Source organism: Chinchilla lanigera, unplaced genomic scaffold (assembly GCF_000276665.1).
Source record: "Chinchilla lanigera isolate Chin_1 unplaced genomic scaffold, ChiLan1.0 scaffold00068, whole genome shotgun sequence".
NCBI classification, from domain to species: Eukaryota; Metazoa; Chordata; class Mammalia; order Rodentia; family Chinchillidae; genus Chinchilla; species Chinchilla lanigera.
This window is the reverse complement of record NW_004955469.1, coordinates 9,990,405-10,012,552: the sequence shown is the minus strand read 5'-3', so window position 1 is coordinate 10,012,552 and position 22,148 is coordinate 9,990,405. Positions and strand designations below refer to the sequence as shown.

General features: G+C 36.9%; 1 protein-coding gene across 4 annotated transcripts in view; it reads right to left on the bottom strand.

Annotated features, from left to right (window-relative positions):
* The window catches only part of Bre (brain and reproductive organ-expressed (TNFRSF1A modulator)), a 415,144-nt gene that overhangs the window by 234,079 nt on the left and 158,917 nt on the right, over window positions 1-22,148 (bottom strand). For 3 of the 4 annotated variants that reach the window (XR_263443.2, XM_005400518.2, XM_013522605.1), the window contains exon 6: window positions 13,312-13,386. The exons of the other annotated variant lie outside the window; for it this stretch is intronic. Coding sequence is in view for 2 of the 3 variants with exons in the window: in XM_005400518.2 (XP_005400575.1) it covers window positions 13,312-13,386 (75 nt within the window). In the remaining variant the exon portion in view is untranslated. The remainder of the gene's footprint in view (window positions 1-13,311; window positions 13,387-22,148) is intronic. 4 annotated transcript variants of the gene reach the window in all.

The window sequence follows — 22,148 nt, the reverse complement described above, 5'->3', positions numbered from 1 at the left end:
AAATAGGTTTTTAACTTGTGGTATCAGCACAGTAAGAATACAGACCACATTTATCACACTTATTGCTACTATACATAACAATCCAATAAATATTGCTGAATGGGTAGGTGGAGCCTTTTCCAAGGATGGCTCTAAAGGAGATTTTCTTACAATAATATGGATTTGATTTTTTCCCCATGGCCCTGGGTTTTATTGTAAAAGGTAAAAGAGGCATTGTAAATGGAGAGAAAATAAATTCTTTAAAACCCGCTACATTCACTTTATTGCTTCTCAAAAATTATTTTACCTCTTTACTGCAAAATAAAATGCAATACAGAAAACTGCATAAACATATATACAGGTTAGTAAACTAGGAAAAGACAAATAACCCTAAAGAGAACCACCCACTCAAGTCAAGAAATAGAACTTCTGTCAGTTAACCCCTTGTCTATAGAACCCTTCAAGCTATGTTTGGATGTACAAGTATAGTTTCCTTTCCCTCAAATAAGAAAAAAAGAACCAGACTATTTAGTTTTAGGAAGACAGAGGGAGTAAAGGAGAACCAGACCCAAGGAGTGCCTCTTATCATGGCCAGGATCTTTTGAGCAGAACTCCTATGGCGATGAGATTTGGCTGCCAGCTATAAAACCTGTGGATGGAAAGCCAGAGCACTCTAGTGAGGTTACAAATAGAAAGACATTCAATGTAAACTTAATGTCTTTAAAACAATGTTTAATACACAGAAGAAATGAAGCAGGGATGAACTTTCCAAGTGAGAAATTGTGATAATGGCAGCAGGTTCAGAGCTCATAAACAAGGCAGAATTCTGGCTTTGTAGATTTTAATTTTGCATAGTTTTATGTTACAAATTACACTGCTCTAATTTGTTATGTTATTGTCTAATAATAAAAGTTTTGCTAGTGTGCTAATGAGGCAAATAAATTAAGTTGAATTTTTAGCTGTGTGCCATCAAGTATAAATTGTTTTACTGCAATTATAGAGTGCCTTGGAGCCCTAGTATAAAACCTCAGCCTCATTCTTGTTACTTGTCAAGCATATGGGAATGTGGTAATTTTCTAAAATACATCAACTCACTATTATACTATTGGAATCTTTGAAAATAATAATTCTAAAAAACAGAAAATAGCCTCAAGTTGATATCCAGGTTGATATCAGCAACACGATGGAAACTAAAAGACGAAATCATTCTAAAGTTATTATGAGTACTTGCTTAACCTTATTTAGGTTGGAAAAAAGACCTTACACAGCCTTCACAAGGCTTACAAGGTTTACTCTTCAATGACATGCTTGTTTGGAGGTGACAGTAAAGTTTCCTGGACAGGCTATAATATATTTAAAATGAAACAAAGTTGGATTACTCTACCTTGTCTGTAAGACAGTAAGCATGTGACCATAAGATATGCAGTGCTGGGCTGGGGACATAGCTCAGTAGTACAGCACCTGCCTGGAAGCACAAGGCCCTGGGTTCAATTCCCGGTACAAAAAAAAAAAAAGATATGCAGGGCTGAGTTAGGTTTCATTCACTGACAAGTGACTTGAACTGTTTTAGAACAAAGAGGGGGTGAAACATGTTAACAAGACTACCTCTGAGTCCCCACCAAAAAATTCCTATCATAAAACGAGTGCTGTCACACTTCTATTATATCAGAGGCTAATGGAAGTACTAGGCCTTGAATGTATAACTATGTTAGATAATGAAATTTCATTGTTTCCTGCAAAGAAAACAGCTTTCTCTACAAATAGCTTCGATAGCAATCTAATGTGGTAGAAAGAAAGTAGACTGAAAGAGGCCAATTTGGATTAAAATCTATGACCAGAAACATAGTCCTGGGTAACTAACCTATTTAACCTATTTAACTAATAAGTTTCCTTATATTTAAAAAAAAATGGGGATCATTTTGTATGAGTCAAGATTTTTCTGATTACATTCAAAAGAAACCCAGCTCATACACACAAAAGAAAGGTGACTTATTAGAAAACTATGAAAGGGGCTTAAAAACTCCAAAGAAGAACATGGTTATAGGATCTAGAGTCAAAATAATCCCTCAAACCTCAAGAAAACCTCCCCACTGACACTGGCAGTAGTCTTTCTCTCTCAGTCTTTTCCTCTCATTCCTGCTTCTCTTTCCATGTTGTCTTCCTTCATTTCCACCACAGAGCCACAGGATGAAGGATGCGAACCGCTAAGCAAAAATAGCAGAGCTACAGAGTATCTGGTATATGAACCCTGAATTGAGAGGTGGTTAAAGGTAAAACACACACACACACACACACACACACACACACACACACACACACTTTCAAACACTACTATAGATATATAAATACTATTTATATAATTCTATAAATTTCTTTATATAAAGGTTAATTTATAATTTTATTTTTATCACATATTGAAATATTTGAACATACATAATAGTTAAATAGAACATATATTTGAAACAATGTTCTAAAAAACTATTAATTTCACTTGTTTCCTTACAGTTCTCTTTAATGTGCCTACTAGAAAACGTTAAATTACACACATGGTTTGTATTATATTCTACTACGAAGTATGTCCAAGAAGGCTTTTCCCACATGAGGAGAAACATGGCCATCTACAGTCCTGAACTCAACTTATCTAGCTTATAAATGTCACAGTGAAGAAAAGATTTCCCCCTCCTACTTCAGATTCCAAATATCCCAGGAAGGACTCTGGGGAAGTTGGAGCATGTAACCCGGGCCTTGGACTAATCCTTGCCAGGCAGAACGTGCACTATGATGAACACCCCGACAAGAACTGCATGGATGGGGCAAGGGTACTTTCACAAGAAGAAGAACAAGAGAGATGTTACCAGACAAAAACAACTAACATCTCTGTGTCACCTTATAGGGGCTATGGAGAATGGCCCTCTCTTATGATGGTAAAATTCTGACCACAGTCTGTCCAGATGCTAGTAGGGACATTAAATCACACCCCTTGAGTTAAGTGGGCAGTTGCAAGTCACAACACAGAATGGCAGACATTAGAAACCAAAGGAAAAAGCACTTCAGATTTCTCCACTTGAGTATTCATCAAATGTGCGTAGATATTTTTACTAAGCCCTAGAAGTTGGCAGCTTTAGAGCAAGTCTAACTTCAAAGAGCAATTCATGAAGATATCAGCTTTATTCTATATTTATATGAGCTGAAAATGAACACTTTTCACTACAAATATCATTAGTATTATTAAGTATGTAACAATACTGGAAATATTTTTGCTTTGCCTCTGAATACACTAAGGGATACGATAGGCTATAAAGTCTACAGCAGTGGTTCTCAAACTGCTTCAGACTCTTCTCACAAGTATTAAAAACCCCAAAGAGTTCTCACTTATGTGTATATTCTCTGTGCATATTTAATATATTTGAATTTAAAACTGAAATTTAAAAAACTGCTTGTTGAGGTTTCCTCATATGTTTTCTTCTAGAAATTCTGTAGTTATTAAGTTCCACATTCAGGACTGTGATCTATTTGAGTTAAATTTTACATGGTTAAAGGTATGGATTGAAGGTTCTTTCCCCCTTTTGGGGATAGATATCTAATTGTTCCAGCACTATTTGTTGACAAGATTTTCCTTTCTCCTTGCACTTTTGTCAAAAATCAGTTGTTCATGTAAGCATTGGTCTACTTTGGGATAATCTATTCTACTGCACAGATCTATATTGATATACTTTTAATTTTTAGACCATTACCACACTATCTTGATTACTACAGCTCTATAGCAAATCTTAAAATCAAGGATTGCCAGTTCTCCAATTTTACTCTTCTTTTGCAAAGTTGTTTTTTCTATTCTATGTCTTTCAAAACGAATTTCAGAGTCAGATTGTCAATTTCTATCAAAAACAAAAAAACAAAAAAACAAAAAACAAACCAGCCTGTTGAGATTTCGACTTGCTCAGATTCTGTCAGATTCTGTGAGATTCTGTCAGACCAATTTAGAAAGAACTGATACCTTAAAATATTGAGTCTCCCAACATATGAACATAGCACATCTAGCTTTTCAGATTTTCTTTAGTTTCTCTTAACCATGTTTTGTAGTTTTCAGCATAAAGGTAACAACTTGTTAGAAGAGGCCACAGGAAAGATTGAAATTTCTGGATTATGGTAAAAAGTAGAGGGATGTGATCATCAGAAGTGGAGAAGCAGATTTTGGACAAACATAACAATGCCATAATGGAGCACTACAGCCTATTGCTTTACATTTATTTCTTTTCCACAAAGATATCAAGAAACCGTGAAACAAATGCTACTTAAATACAGAACAAAGGCAAACTGAGCCAATCAAGGGTATGGAGTGAATAGGCACCAGGTATAATACAAGGCATCAGTGGTTTAAGGCATTGTATATGCATCATTCTTATTAGTGTACTTTGCATTAAGGTGTTATTACTTAGCAGTCAAAACACTAACAATGTGCTAGAAAAAAAAAAAAAACCCTAAACCATAGCACCTTTTGCATTATACTGACATGCTTCTGCTATTTGCCAATTACATATGTGCACTAATCCACGTTACTAAAGCATGCTCTGTAGCAAAATAGAGTGTACTTGAAGAATTACTACCACATATGGGGACAGGGTAGCAGAACAGGTTAACTAATAATCATTTGTGATATAACTACATTCTAAGATTGTAAATTTAAAAATAAAAACACAAGTAGACCAGAAAAACCAAAAGTAAAATAAACTGTAGATCAATAAAAGAAAACCAAAACAATAAAGTTCATAGAGGTACCTGTGACTGCTCTTCATTTTTTGTAAAACATATATGCTGCTGTCAGAATTATCGTAAGTCATATATGGATACTGGAGACAAGCAGAAGTTTGAACTTTGAATTTTAGATATGAGCAATCATGAAAGCAGAAATATGAAGTAGGAAAGACAATTCTATATTAATTTCAATGAAATTCTTTCTTCCTAGTAAATTCAAATACTTTGAGTAAATAATACCTTTGAAATACTGAATGACTAAATAATATCCAAGCCATTTATATTTTACACTTTGCTCCAAATTCACAAGTTGTGTTAGCCAGTTTCTTATCATTATAACAAAATACTTAAGATAGTCAACTTAGAAAAAGTTTATTTTTTTTCATCACTTTGAAGGCTTCAGTCCATGATCAATTAGTACTGTTGTTCTAGTCTATGGCAAGGCAGAACAGCACAGGGGTCATATGGTAGAGAGAAACCACTCACTTTATGGACAGGAAGCAAGAAAAGAAAGAAAGAAGAGAGGAGAGTCCCACAATCCCCTCTTGGGCGTCCCCTCAGTGATTTAAGTATTTCCCACTAGGCTGCACAGTACACCTTCAGGTGCTGGCCATCTCCCAATAGACCCACCCTGGGGACCAAACCGTAACACACAGGGCTTTTCTGAAAGTCAAGATCCATACTAGAGCAGAAGTGTATTAAGTACCGTCATATCTGTTATCTCATTGACATTTTCAACAATCCTGTGTGGTGTGCTTAGCTGTTTAAATTAGTTCCGATTGCTTTAACAAATACTGTAAGCAAGGTGACTTATACACAATTGAAAGATGGAAGTCCATGATTAAGGCTCTGGCAGATTTGATGTCTAGTGAAGGACCTTTCCTGCTTGATAAGTGCTGCTTTTCTGCACTGCTCTCACACAGCTCTCTGGGGTTTCTTTTATGTGGTCTCTAATCGCACTCATGAGAGCTCTACTCTCATGATTCCCAAAAAACTCTGCCTCCTACCATCACCACATTGCATCGTTAGGGTTTCAACATGTGAATTTGTGGGGGGACAAATGTTCAGACTGCAGCAATAGCTTGCCTTATTTTAAGTGATGGGATGCTAAAATGTGAAAGACAACTGAGTAAATTATATATTACTAACAGATTATTTCAAAATAAGAGAGCCAGATATGGTAACACGCACCTATAATCACAGCACTCTGAGCGACTGAGACAAGAGGAATTCAAGCTCGGTCTGGGCAACTTAGCAACTCGGTGGGAACTTGTCTCAAAATAAAAATTTAAAAAGGGATGGAGAAGTAGCTCAGTGTGAAGGTCCTGGGTTCAATCCAGAGTACTGAGGAGGGGGCGGGATAGAGGGAAGGAGAGGGGAGGGAAGGGAAGCACAGAAGGAAGGAGAAGGGAGAAGAGGGAAGGGGACTTCAATAGAGTTGGAAGTGCTAGTAAAGTATAAATGAAAAGGCCATGGTATAAAGCCACTCATACTCACTGAACCGGAACCCTTTATCTATGAATACCAGGTACTTTTGTGAAGAAATGTTACCTTCCATGATGTAGGAAAGGGATTGACAAACTACTGTCCCACAGGCAAAATCTAGCCCAAAGCCTGCTTTTGAAAATAAAGTTTTATTGGAACCCAGCCACACTCATTCATTTACATATTATCTCTAGCTGCTTTCCTGCTACGACAGCAGAGCAGAGTAGTTGTGACAGAGACCATATGGCATAACAGCCTAAAATTTTACCATCTTGCCCTTTAGACAAACTTGCTGGCCCCTCATCCAGACAGGATTGCTCTCTAAGCCTTGCTCCTCTCTCTAGAGAAGGGAGGTGGGACTAGGAAAATGAACTGAAAATCCTGGGTCATGTTAGGTCTCCTACTTAATGAAGAATTCAAATTGAGCATATTTTCCTGAAAAGTAAATGTTCAGATCATCTCACTGCTTTCATTGTCATTAAGTCTCAAATGCAAATTTTGGTTCAAATGTAGCAGTGATAAAATAAACTTATTACAGGAATAAAAAACACCTTACTTATATGACTCTTCTAGGTATACATTCTTACTTTTATAAAAATATGTCCATTCCTATTTGATTAGATAGAAACTATTCCTTTAAGATAAGAAGATAAGAGGTTCCTGTGAATTCCTGAGGCTCTTTCAAGCACCAGACAACGGTTTTGCTTTAAAACCAGACTGCACAAGAGTGATTTAAAGTGATCCTTCTTCCTAAACACTGCTTATGGATCCAAAAAACTGCCTCAACTAAAAGGTCTCAAATTCTGAGGCATCATTTCATGTATGGTATAAAAAAATGTTTGTGAGGTCAGTCTTCGAGTTTATACTCATTTATGAGGATCAGGAGGCTTTTTGCATTTAATTCCTGCTCAGAAATAATTATAATCAATATATATCATCCTAACAAGCTTCATGGATTTAAAACAAAGGAAATGTCGGGGACAAATTATCAAGTTCCTTACTAGTGAACAGGCAAAACTCAATGGACTTTCAAACAATTCTAAATTATAAAGGACAATGCTAAAATTCATATCCCCTTGAAAAACATACCAGGGTCATTAATCTGCCTAATTTTCTTCTAAATTCAGAAAATGCAAAAACAAAAATAACACAAACCCATCCCCTAATAATAAGGGAAGATGAGAAGAATGAGCAATTTCTAAACTCTACCAATTTACTAAAACTCAATCTTTGAAGATAAATCACAATTGCAACTGTAACTGTCATTCATATACTTTAAAATATCCTTGGCATTTCCTAACTACATGAAAGAACAATAGCACCACTTGAAATGAGTGTTCACCGGCAACATTTCCTTTAAACTTTTAAGGGGAGAACATCAGTAAGATTATCATTGTTACAGTTTGGATCTAGAATCCCCCAAGGGCTCTGTGTTGAAAGCTTGTTCCCCAGCTGGTGACACCATAGGGAGTGGTAGAATCTTGAAGAGATGGGGCCTGGTTGAAAGAGCAGGGTCATAGGGGCTTGCTTTTTAAGGATATATTTTGTCCCTGGACCCTCCTTTTTTCTTTCTCCTCTTCTCTCTGCTTCCAAGCTATCCATGAGGTGGGCAACTTTCCTATGCCATGCCCTTCCACCATGTTGTTTCTGTCTTGACACAGACCAAAAAGCAATGGAGCCAGCCTACCATGGACTGACACCTCTGACACTGTGAGCCAAAACTAAACCTTTCCTCCTTTTAAATTGATTTTCCTGAGTATTTTGTCACCCCAACAAAAAACTGACATAACCATATGAATATTTAAATGATTTAAATTCTTTTTTTATTTTATTGTAGAGAGAAAAAATAAACATAACAATGAGACAGAGGTTCAAAACAGGTTAGTGCAGTTACAACAGTTGATACCTTAAGTACTGTTGTCTTCCTAGTATTCAGAGTAGAAGATATAAGCATGATATTTTGTCTATACAATATTAGCATAAAACTTTCTTTTTAATGAACTAAGAGAAAATAGCTGCATACCTGTTGTATACATATATTTTTTCCTTTTTTCCTTTCCTATGATTTAAATTCTTGAAAAATCTTCTCTATTATTATTTTGGATAGTATGCTATTGTTTCAGTTCTTCAAATTTCTCTTCCATTTCTACAATTCATTTCTTTAAAGTACCCACTGAGTGTATTTCCCAACCAGTAATTAACATCAACAGGGGCTGGGGATTTAGCTCAGTGGCAAAAGCACCTGCCTGGCAAGTGCAAGGTCATGAGTTCGGTTCCCGGTTCCGGAGAAAAACCAAAAAAAAAACAACAAAACAAAATCAACATATGGCCTGACCATTCTCCTGACAGTGTTCTCTCTACTCACTATCCCTGTCCTCTTAACTAAATCAAAGGTCTCCTCTTGTTCATTCAGTGGCATCTGACCATTCCCTTCTCCATGGACATTTGTAAAGCTTTGGCTTATATGACTCTGAGCTCTAGTTACCCTTCCTCTTCCACTGTATCTTCCTACCTCAGATCTTAGCTTTCCAGATTTCATGCTGAATTTCCTCCTTCAAATGGCTCTTTTTCATTTATCACTTTTCTGCAACCTGACCTCTTAGTATTCTTCTTGTCCTTGCTGCTAAAAATTAAGGCTAAATATTCTGCCAACAGTTCCAAATAAATGCTTATGGTCCTGGGCAAGTAATTTGAGCTATTTTGAGTTTCTCTTTATGCTTTTTTTTTTTTTTTTTTTTTGCCCTTTGCAATTTCTCTTTATTCTTATGTCAACTAAATGAATTCTCCAAGGAAAGAAAAAGTGTAGGGGATTCCGAGTTGGGAGGAAAAAGGTAAGTAAAGTGGTGTTACTGGGAATTATATCAGTACTGGCAGGATAGTGAGAAGAGCTGCCTGTTTCCAATCAAAAATGCATGTTGGGGAGCAGTGTGTAGGCTCTGGAAGGAATATCCAACAAGAAACTACTACTGAACCAGGTGTGGTGGGGTACGGCTGTACTCCCAGCACTCCAGGAGGCTGAAGTAGAAAGACTGCAAGCCCTAACTCTGCCTTGGCAATTTAGCAACTTAGCAAGATCTTGTCTTGAAAGAAATAAAAGACCGGTGTGGATGTAGCTCAGTGCAAAGGTCCAGGGTTCAACCCCTAGTACTTCAAAAATACAGAGAGAAAAGGAGAGCAAAGAACTATTCCAATGCACAACCATGTTTATAGTTTCTAAAGTCTACTATATATGTAACCTACTGTAAAGTTAGTACCTAACTATTTTCCAACCAATGCTTGTTAATTTTGTCATAATCACTATATTATACAGCATTTACATATGAATCTCTCTCTTTTTCTCTCTCTCCCTTTTTCCCTCCTCCCTTCCTCCCTCTTTGTTGTCTAATCAAAAGTCAATATTTAGATGCCCTGCACAGAACTGTTATCAATACTTAGGTGTTCTACACAATACTGCTTCCCAAAATAAAATGCTGCCTATTCAGAGGACTCTGACAGTTGTTCTTCAGTAGCACAGAACATGTGGGACTCAAGATACTGAGTGAAAAATTCTAGTTCAAGGTCCTTTCTTTCATCCACTGGGTCATGGTAAAGTCCTCCTTACTACCACACTATACATAAATAACCTTATGTTGCCCATTTGCTTATCACACTGTTAGGCTTTAGATCAAAGGGTCACAGTGAATCCACAGGTCATGGCCAACATGTAATGGTATTCTGTTTGGTCCGTGCAGTGTTTTCAAAATTATTTATCATTGCCATCACTTAAAAGGCAGACATTTAAAAAGTAAAAGCTTTGAGTTTCTGGGTTCCTTATAATAACATCTGCATATCTGGCAATGCTAGGCCCACACTTTCACAAGGAAAACAACTCTGTAGCTGCATAGCAGCTGTTGTCTCTAAATGAAGCACATAACTTGCTAGTTCACTGCAGTTCTCACCATGTCCTACTATTATGACATCAAGGCAGAGCATACTTTTCCAGTACTTCCCTGGACCTGGGAGTGTCTGCATTTGCTAACCTAGGGTTGAATGAAAGCAGACTAACTCTAGGTAGGTAATCTCTTCACTAGTATCAGGCTGAGATACCGAGAAGTATTTCCCTATACACAGGTCCTCAGATGTTGTCCTCCACATCAGTGACCTGTTTGGGGCATAACATGGCAACAAGTGAATATTTACTACCACTCTCTGCCTGTGCTAGGCTCTTAAACATGTCTTCCTAACTTCACCTTCATTCCCGATTTCTGCCTCCGCTTGGTGGAATGACCTGTGTTTTGTACTGAAAGTGCCTGAATAATCACAGAGCCACAGTAGCTTCAGAAGGATGACTGCCTCACAACCTGACATATATGACCTATTTTAGTTTTTCAGAATCCATTTATTTCCATACAGTCTCTGGATTCTGATTCCATGAGGGAACTAAATCTCAGCCAGTATGCCATCAGGATAAACAGGCCCACTATGCCATATAAAATGCTGCCTGCCAATAGGATTTACTGTAGAAACCAGAAGCCCAAGTACTTAAGTCACAGTAACTTCTTGTAGCCCTGCTGCTCTGCTCATCTATCCTGCATGAGGGCTCAACATTTATCGAGTCACTCCAGAACTGCTTAAACTATAAGAAATATAATCATTTCTTATTGAACAAAGAGAAGCTGTTGACTTTTTATGCAAGATTGTCTGCTGTATCTACTGCCGAAAGGAAATCACTGCTATTTAACCTTCTAGTTCAGTGCGATCCACGAATTTTCCTACGTATTTCTATATGATACTGCTAACAAGGTCCCTAACTCTGGAGTTTTAATTTCACTGCATTCTGTATAAAACTGGCTCTTTTAAGACTAATACAAACACACATCATTTTTACAAGTAAATTTCTTCCTTCAGCCAAAATACTATATTCTTAGTTTCTGAGTATTTCTTGTTCAGACAATAAACATTTTAAGCGGACAAATGGGAACCTTTTCCTTAGGTCTCTCACTATGTATAGTTTTCCAGGAACAGGGTGGGAGGTGTTTTACTAACATTACATTGTTAGGTTCAGTAATTCTCTGAATAAAAATAAAGATAAGCATACACATAAGTCAGTTTTCACTCTAACAAAATTAAGAGCAGTGCTGGGCATGGTGGCGCATGCCTGTAATCTCAACACTCAGGAGGCTGAGGCAGGAGGATTGTTGCGAGTTCGAGACCAGCCTGGGCTACAAAGTGAGCTCAAGGTCGGCCTGAACTGCATAGCGAGACCCTGTCTCAAAAAGACCAAAAAAAACAACAAAAACAAAAATTAAGAGCAGTATTTGCTGATTACTATGGCCTAAGGTTATGATACAACTTCATGAATTTAGATCTTAAACCCTCAATAAATATTCTGTATTATTTCTGGTATGCTGATTATTCTGGTGTATGTGGCTTTGTTTGTTTTGATGTTGTTTCGAGTCATACATGAGTTTCTCCTTTTGCTGTCCTTATTTTACTATTTTTTTATGAATTGAAGATTCAGAAAGATACTAATGTTACAATTCAGACATTGCATCTAAAGGGAAAAATTACTTCATATGTTGGAATAGGAAAAAATCTTTGCTTTTGGCAAAGAGGTTTTACTTTTATCTGATTGGCAAGGGAAAAGTAGGAACATAATATAAATTTTAAAATTCTTCAGATAGAAAGTATGGGAACTTGACATTGAAGAGAAATAAAATAGATTATAAGCTAGCACATAGTTTTTTTTTTCCTTTGATCCCTGGGAATATGAGCAGAGGCAACATCAGTGTGAAACAAAGATCACTCAAACAGATAAGGCACAAAAACAAATCAATGCATAGAGATTATAACTGTAAACTGTGACTTAAGACAGTGACATGAATGGTATGTTCACATATACTATTGACTTTGACAAATTTGACTTAAATGACCTGGAGAAGTTTCAACTGACATATACAGAGGTCACCGAGAATGTGAATGTACTATAAGGGCTTCTCATGCTTGCTAGTCTAAAGGAGGCCAACTATCGCTGATATCAAATTAATTATGCTTGGTAATCACAGATCTGTTATGTACACTTTCTATACAACAGCACTGTGGGGAAACTGACAGAAACTGCTGGCCTCTGTTCTCACGTGGACTTCACGATCAATGAGTTCACAATGGAAAATCAGCCAACTGGAAACTAAAATTAAAGTTTAATGAAACAGAAAAATCCCATGTTTTACACAGGTAAAAACAAAATAATTTTTTTCTCTTAGATGGAAAATATTTTTTAAAGTTCCCTAATTTTATTCTATTAGTGTTGTCTTTATTCAACCAAACTGTACTTCCAAACGCTAGCAAGATTAATATCAAATACTATTTACTGACTACTATAATATGGAGAGAAACTGTTGAAGGATTTGGTCTTCTCTGTAGACAGTTATAAATACAAACTAGCAGGGCAGAGGTTTTTCTTACATTAGACTGAAATTTTAAAACCCAAGGTTGAAATATGGCTATGGGCAAACAGGTACTTCCCAGCTCATAATCTGCCTGCATCTACTTTTAAAGAATGCTATACATACGCTAATCTAACTGGATTCTGATCCTCTTGGGCAAGTCCAATTATGAAGGTGCCTGGGTTCAATTACTGGCAAAGAAAAATGAAATGTCCTTCAGCAAGCCTGGTTAATATGTAATCCTACTTAAAGACATAATGTATATTTGACATTTTCTAGGAGAGTATTTCATCTTAATAGGATTATTAAATAAAAACTATTTCCCCCAATGTTTAACTTGCTTATGCTACTAAATTTTGCCTTAGGCCAAAAAACTTGTTTCCCAGTGACTTTTAAAGATACTGTTACAAAAAAAAAGATACTGCTACGGGCTGGGGATATAGCTCAGCAGCACAGCACCTGCCTGGCAAGCACAAGGTCCTGAGTTCAATTACTGGTACCAAAAAATAAACAAACAAACAGTTTTAGGCAACAAGAAAACTCAGTGTATCACAATAAATATTTCCAATAGGATTCATCATCCAAACAAAATGCTGACAAGTTGTATAAATAGTAAATTAAATAATTACTTTTAATTTATATTCTCATACTGATAACTATAAATTTTTACCTTGAGAAGATACGTGGGAATATTACTGAAATCCACTGGCAACTTCAAAAGGAAACGAGCTGAAAATTCACCAGTCTGCAGAAAGAAAGGTATAATAAGATAAAAAAAAAAAATAAATTGAGAAGTGACAATTATAGCTAAGGCCACAAGTTCAACCTGTTCAAAATGCACGCATCTTCAATTTGGGTTTCCTAATATCAAGCAAGAAAAGAAGGCTGAAAAAGTAGAGGAGGATCAAAAAGAATTCTCAAATTATCAGTTATTAAAAAGGACAATTTGAAATTTTTAAATCTAAATTTTAAATGTGCAGTAGAATTACAATACAATAGTATTACTTTTTGTTTCATATAAGTATAAAAAGAATATATGAATGTCTATTATATATTTAAATTCAGGCAGTAGTAATAGACTACTTCTTAGATTCATTTGCTTTTACTGAAGCATTCAGACCACTTCTTTAATGTTTATAACTCACATGGCCACAAGATACGTCACTGTCCTTTATAGTGTGTCTGGAAGCACGCACAAAGGTTCAGCTTCCACCCATGAAAAGTGGCGTACCACTAAACACCCCAACTAAGTTTCTAATCTCTTAAAAGGCTATTACCATCATCATCATCAACTAATTCTTGGTTAACTTCCTTTACAAAGTAACTTCTATAGGAACAGGTTTGGCAACTGAAAACATTTAACTAAGTTATAAATAATGGCTCCTAATACTTATTCATTTATAGGAGGAGGTTACTGAGGATTGAACTCAGGGCTGTGCACATGCTAGACAAGCACTCTACCACTAAGCTATACCTCAGACCAGCTCCTATTTTCTAAAAGGAAAAACTCATGTGAAAGAAAAGCTTATCTTCTCAATTTTTATGATGTGAAACGCCAGCAACCACTTAGTTGGGGTGTTCAGGGGTATACCGCTTTTCATGGGTGGAAGTTGAACCTTTGTGCATGCTTCCAGACACACTATAAAGGACAGTGACGTATCTTGTGGCCATGTGAGTTATAAACATTAAAGAAGTGGTCTGAATGCTTCAGTAAAAGCAAATGAATCTAAGAAGTAGTCTGTTACTAGTGCTTGAATTTAAAAATACAATAGATAATCATATATTCTTTTTATACTTATATGAAACAAAAAGCAATACTATTGTATTGTAATTTTACTGCACATTTAAAATTTAGATTTAAAAATTTCAAATTATCCTTCTCAGTAACTGATAATTTGAGAACTCTTTTTGTTTTTTCAAAAACTTTTCTGGGTCACGCTTTTTTTAACTAGGCCATCACCTAGTGAAGGGGCTTTCCAAGTAGGTTGTACAGGGACCTAGGAGCTCAAAAGCTGGTGGGGTTCTGGGTTCTCCACCTTGTTCCACTGCAAACATTCAGCTTAACTTGGGCTTTTCACACAGTGAGCTTCTCTATGACATGTCTGACCAAAGAACTCCATGGCAGGTCTAGAACTACCCTTAAAATAATATATCTCTGTCCTTTCCATTCTGTGACTACTAAAAAGTTCCCAGTATCTTCTCTGCTTTCTCCCACAAAAAAAAAAAAAAGACCCACACAAACTCCCTAAAATATATCTTTAAATACAGCAAGAATTTACAAATATTTCTGTGGATGAACTACACACAAGCACCTATGCCACCTCTTACAGATGATTCCACAGTCATCTCCACTTCTTTGTACAAAAACCCTAGCAACTGGCTTCAAGGTTCTGGCCCTAATTTTAAAATTCTGACCTAAAACCTTGAAATGCAGGCAGAAATATAACCTTGAGCTCAGAAGATAACAGTGACGACTACCATCAGCTTAGTTGTTTGTTTTTTTTACTGCTTACAACATCTCTTAACTTGCCTCAACCTCTGGCTAAGGACAGAACATTTCTCCATCACCACAAGCATAACCTTGTGACGAAAAAGCAAAAATGAGAACTGAGTAAATGAAACCCAAGTGAAGGCAAGTCAGATATAGTAGCAGAAGCCACTGGGCCACCAGGATGCCAATGGTGACAAACAGGACTGATGGTCAGAGATGAGCAACTGCTCTTAGTATTAAATGTCATTATGCATAGTCTCCTTACAACTCAACACAGGGCACAATACAAGGGTCACCTAAAATCTACAAACAGCTTATCATTTTGGGTGGGAAAAGGTTAGTGAGATCCTAGGATAATTCTTATCTTCTGTCATAGTCCAAGATTTACACAAAGGTGTAGATCCAGAGGACTCTAAAGGTAATATACCCTATTAAGCATAGTTCTTTAGATTGAGTCACAGCTAGACCTAAAAGAGTCCATTATTAAGTATAAAAGTCTCATTCTTTGAAAAGGTAAGTACAGAGGCAATATAACAAGTAACAGTATGGAGTTAAGTGGGAGCTTGTAAGAGGCTCATCTAGTTTGCTAGGAATCAAGAGTATGGAGAAGAAAATTCTGCAAGTCTTTTCTTGGTGCTCTGTACAGTGCTCTAGAAGAAAGAATAGTCATCAAAGAACACATAATCCGGGGCTGGGGATTTAGCTCAGTGGCAAGAGCGCCTGCCTGGCAAGCGCAAGGTCGTGAGTTCGGTTCCCGGTACCGGAGAAAAACCAAAAAAAGATGAAAAAAAAAAAAAAAAAAAGAACACATAATCCCATCAACTGTCCCCCTTGTCTCTCTTATACAATCAGTTTTTCCTTCTTTACTCACTAACTCCCTTCAGCATGAAAACATCATTTTAAAAATATTCCTTCTTGACTTTACATCCTTCTGTAGCTTTACAACCATCTCATTTCTGGGTTCTACTTTATAAAACTATCTCTTATTTTAAAATAACAAGTCTACATAAGAGTCTTCTATTCTCTCTAGTCTGCCTTTCCTCCCCATCAAAAGGCATCAAAACAGCTCACAAGGTCATGAATGATCTCCCCATTGCCAAATTCAATGTCATTTCTCAATCTTCATCTTAGTGTTCTGTCAGTGGCACCTTGACACAGCTGATCACTCACTCATTTGCTGGAACATTCTTCACTTGCTTCCTAGACGCCCAGTTTCCAAAGTCTTCTCTACTCCACTTTTACCCCTTTCTGTTCTCCACAACCTCTAAATGCTGCAGCACACCCAGGCTTGCCCTCAAGACCTTTTCTAAGTCCCAGGTGGTCTCATCTAGGCCCATGACTTTAAAGAGTATTTATATGCTGATGAATACCAAATAGTCTATCTCCATCCCACTTCTTCCTAATTCAAATTTCATTTATCCAATCATCATGAACAAAACCAAACTCCTGATGTTATGCTCCTCCCTTGATATTTATTCCACATTTCACTGCCTGGCAATTCCATTCTTTCAGTCTTTCCAGCTAAAAATTCCAGGATGATCCTGACTACTATCTTTCTTTCTCATCTTACATTTAAAGTGGAAGCAAATCCACTGACCCCACCTCCAAAATATATCTTGAGTCCAGCCACTTCACACCTCTGCCAACATTATCTCTAGGCCAGACACTTGCAATTGCCCCAACTGCTTCAGTCCTTGTTTGCTGTAGCTTATTGTCATCACAACATGCACAGTGATTAATTCAACACATTAGTGAAATCATGACCCTCATTTGCTTAAAACTCTCAAATGGTGGGGATTTAGGGTTGAGGCAGGGGTGTCCCTGCATGTTCAGGAAACAGCAAGAAGTTCAGCGTTACTGGAGCAAATGAGCACTAATGCTGATCAAAGGTCAGCAAGAAACTCTCTTCCTGACAGTGTAAGCAATTTCTAAGCCCCCATAGGCTGTGCAAAAACCATTCATAAAATCAGTGAACACTAAAGTGGTTGCTACGACTATGACAAGCATGTGTTCAGTTATTTCTGGGGATGTTAGGACAGGTGTTTATAAAGTACCATGAGACTTAAAGATGCTGGAGATGAGAGTTGGAGAGATGATGATATATCAAGCTCCTTTTTTCCCTCAAACTCCTTTCTTCACTTTTAATTTATGAGACAAACCATCTAGCAAAGAACAGACAGCCACTTCTACCTGCTGGTATAAGATGTCATTAAAAATAGCAGTTTCAAAGCTTTTAGTTCATTAAACTCAATGGTTCATGTGATTTTATATATATATACACACACATGTGGGAAAAAATAACAAGAGGAATGAAATTTAGAATTTTAAAAATTAAAAGAACTCATACATATAAGGCAATAGGAAAAAAACAATTACATGTTTAGCACTTGAACTCATTTGAACTGCTAGTTATTTTCATCCACATACTGCATTTCAGCTCTTTTGCCATTTTAGTTTGTACAATATATTTTTATTCTACCAGTTATTTTAGACCAAAATTCTTTTAAAAACTCTTAGATGATCCCTACTTTATCCCTTCTCAAAATGCTGATCTTAGAACTAATACAAATTTGTGCTTTTTGGCAACACGCTGATTGATACAACTAAAGTCATAATAAAAGAAATGTTGATCCCTGGACTATAATAAATTCGTGTTTATCAGCAACAGGCTGATGTACGAAACTAAAATCATAATAAAAACTTAAGACTATGAAGGGAATATGTTTTACTGGAAACCATAAAAAGTACTTTATGACCTTCAAGTTCCGTGCCTAGCACACTTTTCATTTTCTTGCTCAAAAAGTAAAGAGGATTTACCTCTCAGCTCTGCCACTGACTCTGCAACCTGCAAGCTCATCTTCTTCTGTGAGCAAACCGCAGGTGAAAGCACACTTGACTGCCAAAATTTAAGGTACAAACACTCTATGAGGAGGAAAGAACAAGTGAAACTCCTCATTTTACCTCAGATAATGATATTTTGTGTGTCTTTGTATTTGAAAGGTCTGTAGTAATTCAAGCAATTTATGGTCATTTCATTGTAATGCCAGATTGCTTCCACAGAAATATTCCCCCTAAGCTGAAAATGAGATATTTCAATGCAGCCAAGTGAATGGAATGTGTGTGGGGGGGAGGGGGTCAAATCTCTCAGATAGATGCAGAAAATTACCTGACCTATGACTGTGAAAATGTCAGCCTGCCTGCCAGCTGTCTTAGTGGCACTCTCTCCAGCCTTAGCAATAAGTATGTGCACCCTTTTTTCTTCAAGTTATGGTACATTGGCAAGCAGCTTCAATAACTAGACTCTGAGTACTGGCAATTTATTAGGCCTAACTTTTCATCTGGTAGTAGCAGCTATGTTAGTTTTCCTTCTGTTTTTGGAAGTGAAAGGTTGACATCTTCTGCCAAACATGCTAAGTTCAGGTTGTTCTGTAAGGGGAAATCCTACCTCCTTTCCTAGAGACAAAAAAGCCTTGATCTGAAATTCACTATTAGCACTCAACTATTAACAAACAGTTAATAGTTTAACAAACTCAACTGTTAACAAACAGTGAACCACTTCTTTTTTTTGGTTTTTTTCCGGTACCGGGAGTGAACCACTTCTTGTAACTTTAGCCGAGTGACAATCTGGTAAGGGTAATTCTTCAAACTGACAACCAATAAGCCTAAATCTGGAGATTGTTCCTTGGCACATGCATAAATATATACTATATGTGATGAAGAAAGCCAAAGTTAGCTTAATTAGAATTTTATACTTTGTAAAATGTTTCCTGGGGTATGTTATTTAATTATCTCCAAAATCCTGGTCAACAGAAATAATTAATTTATACCTATTTTTAAATTGAGAAAACTGAGGCCTAGGACAGTTAAGAATTTTGTCTGTAGTCACTGAGAGAATAAAGAGGAATCACAAAGCTCAAACTCAAGGCTGAACACGTCTTTACGCAAAGCTGGGCATGGTGGCACACACCTATAATCCCAGCACTCGGGAGGCTGAGGCAGGAGGATCATTGTGAGTTTGAAACTAGCCTGGGCTACAAAGTGAGCGCAAGGCCTTTTTGAACTGCATAGCAAGGCCGTCTCAAAAAGACCAAAAAAAAAAAAAAAAAAACCAACAACAACAAAAAACGATGTCTGCATGCATTAGCGACTATGAATTAACAGCCCAGAACCTATCAGCAGTACGCTGGCTGCTGCAAACATAATGAGTAGAGAAGACAAGATCTGCCCTCATCCAGCTGACCAGCTAATGGATGAGTTAAGACAGTAACCCAAATAATCATTCCTAAAAGTTACAGCTTGTGATAAGTGCTACATTAATGGGCAGAGTGTTCTGAGAGCAAATCTCGGGGAGACATGTCCCTTCTAAGGTTGGGGCTCATTACTTTGCGGGAACCTTTAAACTATCAAGTTAAAAACCATATGGAAAAATAAGCAATAAAGTACTGATCAGGAAAGTTCTGAAAGAGAAAAGCAGTGAGAAGGGAATATCTACACCACATATTAAAGTGAATTACAAAACCAAAAGTTACAACCTCAGAGAATTGTGTTAAACCAAGAGAGAGAAATGAAGTAGAAAGTCCAGAAACAAACTCAGATACCCTTAGAGGGCACAACCAATAGTGTTGAGACAACAAAATAGACATCTATAGAAAATAAAACTTAGACTCTCATTTCATATCAGAAAGCTGGGTACAAATGGATGAAGCATTTCAGTATACAAACAAAAAGCATAACGAAGAAGACACTGGCAAACGTCTCTATAACCTTGCAGCCGGGAATGTCTTTCTCCTGACTCCAAACTTGGAAGCCATAAAGGAAAGAACTGATTATACTTGAACATAAAAATTCTCTAGATGGCAAAAGAATCTCTTTTAATAAAGTCAAAAGACAATGGACAAAGCAAGAAAAAGTTTTGCAACTTTATCACAAAGAACTAAGGAAAAACAGCTAAAACTCCTCAGAGAACAAAAGATGTGTCAGCAAAAAAAAAAAAAAAATATATGAAACATATGAAAGGATGCTTAACCTCACTCATGATAAAAGAACTGCAGATTAAAACTAAACTGAAAGTACCATTTTTCACCAAACTGGCAGAAATCTATCAGCGTTTTAAAGATGTCATGGAGTGTCTTCCCACCTTCACTGTTTTTGATGAAGACAGCAGCAACTCCATTGTACATGAAGCATCACTTCCTTGGACTGCTGAAGGTGCCTCCTACATTCTCCTCCCTACCACCCCTCGGTGGCTCTGGGGATCCAACCCAGAACTTTGCAATGCTGGGCAAGCGTTCTGCCACAGAGCTTAACTAGGTCTGGTTTTCAGAATTTGACGATGCAATGTCTTGTTTATTTTTTTCTTGCCTTGATCCTAGCTGTGGTTTGCAGAGCCTTCTGCATCTGTAAATTTGTCTTTCACCACAATTGGGACTCGTGGGCATTATTCGAACAAATGGCTCCCTGCTCTCTTCCTCCTTTCTCCTCTCTTGCCCCAGGAATCCACTCTGCTGTACATTAAAGGTTTTGATATCGTGCCATAATAGCAGGCTCTACCTTCCCCTCGTCTGCGTATCTGTCCCCAGCCAGTATCTGCCTGCTTCGACTCTCAATGGTTTCAGGCAGACGGCTTCACTTTTTGTCCGAGTTCTTAGCCAGCTGTGGAAGGTTTAGGTCAACAGGAGCTGCTTAGCCCTTAAGAGAGGTACAACTTGAGAGAGAGAAATCTACAAACACGTTCATCTGTGAAAAAACAGCCACTTTCCTCCCCTGCTGCTGAGTTAATAAACAGGCATAAACTCTATGGAAGGATTTACAGTGATAAGGTCATAAACACATATAACCTCGGATCCAGCAATTTCAATTCTAGTCTTTTATCTTACAGACAAGCAAAAGAACATATATATGATTATTTTTGCCATATTATTTACAATAGGAAAAGATGAAAAACAATGTCCAACAATAGAACTCAGATTTAGTAAATTATGGTTAAATCGTACAATGTAATAATATACAATTATAAAAAAGAATAAGGGCATTCTTTGTGCTTACATTGAAAAACATCTCGAGCTATACTAAGTCAAAAAGACAGAGCAAAACAATGTATAATACATGCTACCATTCTCACTAAAAGAGGGGGAATATATATTTGTATTTACAAAGACTTGCATAAACTCTGAAAAGCTACATTCAAATAAAGCTGTATTCATGCCTACCTGAGATGGGAAAATGAAACAAAAGTGGTACAATTTGGGTGCATACAGGAAATGATGGCTTCACAATATCACTATTTTATCTATTAAAATTTTTGATTTAAAGTACAAAGTTAAAAGTGTTATAAGGAAACACTCACAGTATGTTCACTCATTCATTCAACGAACAATTTACTGAGCACATACTATGCCAAGAACTAGGTTAAGTACCAGAGATCTTATGACACAAAATACAGTCTCCATCCTTAAGCACCTTAAAGTTAATTTTGACTAAAAACACAATCAGGCAAAAATTTATGCTGTGGTACATGCTCTGCCAGAGATATTTACACTATGCTTTCAGAGTAACTTAGGACGTTTAGTTTCAGGTGACAGAATTCCAATTCAATCTAATTTGAGCAAACAAGAGATAAACTCCAATTCAAACTAATTTAAGCAAATAAAAGGTAACTTATTAAAAGGAAGCCAGGTAACTCATGGAACCTAACAATAAAAATACAGTCCCATCTAAGTTCCAAAGATTCTAATACCCTCAGAACTTCTCCTTATCCTTTATCTCTGCTATCGCTGTGCTTCATTTTTCCTCCACTAATTTCAGGTTCTTTTTGTTAAATGATGTGAGCAGAAAAGCTCCCAGACACACATGTTACAGGTGCCAATTATTCATAAAGAGACAAATCTCACTCTCAAGTGCTACATCCAAATTCCCAGGGAAGAATTCTATATAGCTTATGAGCAGGCTTATCTCATCAATACCATTCTTGGACTTTTCCCCCCTACTGGGTTATCTTTTTTTTTTTTTTTTTTTTT